This window comes from Glycine soja, chromosome 6 (assembly GCF_004193775.1).
Source record: "Glycine soja cultivar W05 chromosome 6, ASM419377v2, whole genome shotgun sequence".
Classification (NCBI taxonomy): Eukaryota; Viridiplantae; Streptophyta; class Magnoliopsida; order Fabales; family Fabaceae; genus Glycine; species Glycine soja.
Window position 1 is genome coordinate 42783986 of NC_041007.1, and position 5137 is coordinate 42789122.

The 5137-nt window shown below is 36.3% G+C and overlaps 1 protein-coding gene across 1 annotated transcript; it reads left to right on the top strand.

Annotated features, from left to right (window-relative positions):
* The first annotated feature begins 678 nt into the window (after positions 1-678).
* LOC114417033 (transcription factor ILR3-like) lies at positions 679-4879 on the top strand. Its single transcript, XM_028382117.1, has 5 exons — positions 679-970; positions 2543-2605; positions 3525-3602; positions 3713-3875; positions 4280-4879. Exons 1-5 carry the CDS (start codon positions 831-833, stop codon positions 4544-4546), a joined length of 711 nt encoding a protein of 236 aa, XP_028237918.1. The 5' UTR covers positions 679-830; the 3' UTR covers positions 4547-4879.
* Positions 4880-5137: the final 258 nt, after the last annotated feature.

Here is a 5137-nt window from a genome sequence, read left to right on the forward strand (position 1 = left end):
AAAAAGGCAAGTCTCTACCATTTTGTCAACCATTATTTTTAAAAATCTCTGACTGAGAGAACAGAAAGTGTAAGTCTCATTTTTTTAAATCTTGTATTTTAATTTATATTACAAAATTAAATTATTTGTTCATTCTGAAAAATAAAAAAGTAAACAAAGAGAGATTGGAAAAATCTCAAGCATCGGCCTATACAAGCCCAACCCAAGCCCAAGACCAAGCCCAAGCCCAAGACCAAGCTCAAGCCCAAGCCCAAGCCCGAAACTCCTTTTTTGTCGTAAAAGCTGACGACGAAGGATTCAATCACCACTTGCCAGTTGCCACCAATTTTCCCCATCTCCTCACTCTCACCCACGCAGATTCCCCTTTTCCCAGAAAAAATTATAATAATACCAATAATTATTAATAACAGTAAAAAAATAATATTAACTATGAATTGACCCATTAAGTAATATACTCATAAAAAAATGTGGGATTCCTACTCTAAGAATCTTTTCAGTGAACAATATATAACTATTTTTATATGTATTTTTAAAATTTTAAAATATGTCCTAATTTAAATAAGTCTCGAGATTCAGTTCACTTTCTGTCAAAATAAAATATTAACGATGAATATATAAATATTAAAATTAAATAATATTAAATTTAATAAGTTCCTTCTTTTTTTTTTTTTCCCTTTCTCCCTCTCGGAACTTTGAAAACGTGGAAGCACACCCCAGACCCCACACCAGTCCCCGTTTGTTCCGCAGCAAAACAAAAGCACCGCGTCTTCCCCGTGCGGGGAAAAAGAAAAGAAAAGAACCCTCAATTTTCCGGGAAAACCCTCCCCACAATGGTTTCCCGGGAAAACACCAATTGGCTCTTCGATTACGGCTTGATCGACGATATTCCCGTTCCGGACGCCACCTTTGGCGTCAATTCCTCCGCCTTCACATGGCCCCCTAATGCCTTGAACGCTTCCTCCAATGTCGGGTACTCGCAGATCGCTTCGCCAATTGCGTCTTTCCTTTTCTCGCTTTCGTTCTCGCACTCTTTTATTTTGCCTCCTTTTGCTTATTGTTGATGATTAGGGTTTCTGAATCGGTGCTTGATTGTGTTGGTTTTGTGAATGTTTGATTTTAGGGTTTTGTGTTTCTGAAGTTCTGCGCGGTGCTGAATTTTGTGGTCTTGGAAGAAATGTTTTTTTTTGGGGGGGATTGCTTAGTCACGGGTGGTTGTAGTGTTTGTTTTTTTTAATGTTACGTGGTGGAATTTGATCTGTTTTGGGTGTGTAAATGTGCGAGTTTAGTTGCACGTGCGAGTTTTATTTGCTTCTACAGATTTCACAATGCTAATTTTCACTTTAGAACATATAATTAATGTATGTTTCTGTATTTTTTTGTCAGTGTAGTGTGTGTGTTTCTACTTTCTTGAACTGTTGATTGCCTTGTAATTCATGTTTTTTAATTGATATTTTCGTAATTATGTTGTTGGCATATGAAATTGGGGATCATTTGTACATCCCAAGTTGGGTGGTTAGTTGTTTTCTGAAGTCACAGGATCATCTTAGGCAGGAATCAAGTTAGGTGCATGATATGGAGACATGCTTCAGGTTTAATTTGTAATCATGGAGTGGTTGTTTAACTCTAGGGAAGATTCTTCTGTGTAGTTATGGCTTACAAGTTTGTTAATGCTCTATTGAAGCAAATGTTGGGAGTAGGGAAAGTGCAGATAAGGGCAAGAAATAAATGTGGAAGAGATTAGAGTGATGAGGTGGCTTAGTGGATAAATGCAATATTATGAAGAAAATGAGATGGAAGGAGTAGCACCTATTGTGGAGGAAAAGGCAGAACTCGTGTAAGATGGTTTAGTTTATAGTGATTAGTCATTTGAAAAGAAGATTGATAGAGTCTGTGAGAGAAGTGGGTTAATAGAGAAGAGAATATTCTAATTTAGGGGAAGAGGAAGACCTAAGAAAGTGTTATGAAAAAACCATTAAGAAAAATCTTCTGTAAACGGTTTTACTTAAATTTGTCTACTGCTAGAGCGCATAAAAGCAACTCCACCTAGTGGGGGGATAAAACTAGATTATTGTTATAACTCCCATTACTGCAATTTCCTTTGGTTCTTGGTTTTATTATGAGAATGGGTAATAGTTATACCAGAATCTTGCATATTTCTTTTGCTTGACAGTTTTTTTTTGGGGGTAGAGAAGTGGATTTAGCCTGAGAACTTGAGTGGCTGAACGACTGATAACATACCAATTCAGGAAGGGTTTTTCCTTAGAGGCCTATGGAATATGGAATGTTGCTTTTGTTACCATTCTTAATAATCTTAGCAATACATTCTTATGTAATTAATATATTTCTATTCCCTTTTACTGTTAGATAATTACTTTTTCCTTTCTAAAACATATATGCTTGGGATTTGAGGCCATATACATATTTGTTTGGTCAATTATGGCTGCTGACATTTTATTCATGACTATATCTACTACTCCACCGGTGTCCCTAGAAAAAAAATTATTGACTGGATTTTCTTTATTACAATATTATCTGCTCCTAGCGTTGAAATTGATGGCTCGTTGGGGGATTCTGACAGTCTCAAAGAGTCTGGCTCAAAGAAAAGGTACACAATGTTCTATTCCCTGTTCATTTTTATTGAATAAATTAATTTTGTTAATTAAAGGGGGAAAAAAAAATAAAGAATCAACATGTTTAGCGAGTTGGCAATCTTATCTTGAACCTGCTCTTCTGAAGTTCTTTTCTCACTTCTCCCTCTATCCCTAATTATATACAACACAGTTGACTAATTTACGCATATTAAGAAAGTTGGTTAATATTGTTAATTAGCATTAAATTTGTCTATAATTATAATATTTTTCCAAATTTATCCTTAACTTTATTGGGAACCTATTCATCTTCTCCCATCTACATAGGAGAGAGAAAGAGATAATTCTGGGTATTTTAGTAAAAAAATAATTAATGCACAAGAAAATTGAAATTAAATCTTATAAAGAGGAATTTTTTTTCTTTCAAAACTATGTCTTATAAATAGGGACGAAGTATTTCCTAATCTCTGTTTTGGTTGTGCCTGGCTACTTGCTAGTACAGTCTTCAGATGATTTTCTGTTCTGTTTTGTTTTATTTCTTTTTTATACGATAATGAATTAATAGTAATGATTGAAAACTGAAGTGAAATCCGAGGGCATTGTTAATTTTTAAATAAACTTGCTAGGCGCCACTAGCCATAAGCCCACAAGTGATCTCCAGCAAACTGACAGATGTCTATAATGTAGTTAAGTCAAAGGATGAGGTTAGTTAGTGCAATTGATGTTAATCATGAAGAAAATAAACGTCACAGATCCTATTGCATTGCATATGTTATCTTGTTCAGGTATAAGATTTCCCTGTCTAATAGCATTGACTCCTCTTTTGTACATCAACATTATAGCAATGATTAAACTCCAAAAAATGAGTCTACCCAATCCAGATGGCTTATCCTTGGAAGAAGTTATCCTCATTTTCTTGTTTGTTTCATGTTGCAGGGTTAGGTCTGAGTCATGTGCTGCTTCTGGCTCCAAGGCATGTCGGGAGAAGTTGAGAAGGGATAGGCTTAATGACAAGTACACCTTTTACTCCAAATTCCAACTATCTCCCGTCTTTCGATTATCCTTTTTAGTTTTTGTGTAAATGTGTAGTTGAGGCACGTACCTAATATGATAGACGTGATTAGGTTTGTTGAATTGGGCGCCATTTTGGAGCCTGGAAGGCCTGCCAAAACAGACAAGGCTGCTATCCTGATTGATGCTGTCCGAATGGTGACCCAGTTACGGGGTGAAGCCCAGAAGTTGAAAGACACTAATCAGGGTCTTCAAGAAAAGATTAAAGAGTTAAAGGTAAGGTTTCAAGTTATACTCATATTCATATTCGAACGACTTCTTGGGAGTTCTGTATTCAGGATCACTTAGGCCATTTGGTTTAAGAGAATGTTCTGTTTTCACCTTTAATTATTAAAATGCTACCTTGTTTTCATTTTGTTTTTTGTTATAAAAAATTGTATAGGAAACAGGACAAACAACTTATTTTCATTGTTTCCTTTACAAACTATTGAAAATAGGAAATCTAATTAAAGCAAGGTGGTATTTTTGTAACCAGAAGTGAAAATAAAAATAGAAAACATTTTTTTCAAACCAAACAGCTCCTTAAAATTTCTGCCTTAAAAGTAGTACCTTTTCCTGATGGTGACTGAAAAACACAATACAATCTGAATTAAAAATCAAATTCCTTATCTGTTGTGTAGGCTGAGAAGAACGAACTTCGCGATGAGAAACAGAGGCTCAAGGCAGAGAAGGAGAAACTGGAGCAGCAGCTGAAATCTTTGAATGCACAGCCTAGTTTCATGCCTCCCCCTGCTGCAATGCCTGCTGCATTTGCGGCACAAGGCCAAGCCCATGGCAACAAGTTGGTACCTTTTATTAGTTATCCCGGAGTTGCAATGTGGCAATTCATGCCACCTGCTGCAGTGGATACCTCACAGGATCATGTTCTCCGTCCACCAGTTGCCTAAGCTGGCACTGTACAATTCTCTGGGCCAGCATTTTGGCTCAAGGTTGTATCCATTTTACCAATACCTTCTTGGCTTTGTTAGTTCTCTTCTAAGTATTCTAACTGGACCCAGTGGTGACTTCTGACTATATCTGGCATATGATACTATTATGATTAATGCTGGTAGTTGCATGTAAATCAGTCAATGTTAAATAAGCTTGTCTGGCTGTCTTCACTTCCGTTTTTATTGTTGCTACTGGGTTCTAAAGATAATCCAAGGTTAGGTTGGCAGTAGCATTATTTTGGTTTAGGCTTTGCAAGATATATTTTAACAATGAAGGAAGCAATAGAGCTATGGTGCTATAGTTTTAGTTTTAAATTTCGTGCAACCATATTTCCCCATGTACGCCAAATAGATGAAGTTCCGATTTTTGAAAGTTTCTCAACCATTAGTGAGATGTGTGGGGCTGAAAGTATATATGGTGTCTCGGTGACGGGTTTATTAATCCTACAGCATTTGTCTATAACAGAGGGGATGATGACTCTTGTAAATCTGTGAGGCTCTGAGCTAGAGTGACCATGATGTTTTAGTTCTATTGTTATTCCTTCATTG

Bases quoted from the DNA above. Each gene is read 5' to 3' on its own strand.
- LOC114417033 (XM_028382117.1), top strand. From the start codon at position 831: ATGGTTTCCCGGGAAAACACCAATTGGCTCTTCGATTACGGCTTGATC. The intron at 971-2,542 runs GTACTCGCAGAT...ATCTGCTCCTAG, and splicing joins AACGCTTCCTCCAATGTCGG to CGTTGAAATTGATGGCTCGT. The intron at 3,876-4,279 runs GTAAGGTTTCAA...TCTGTTGTGTAG, and splicing joins AAAAGATTAAAGAGTTAAAG to GCTGAGAAGAACGAACTTCG.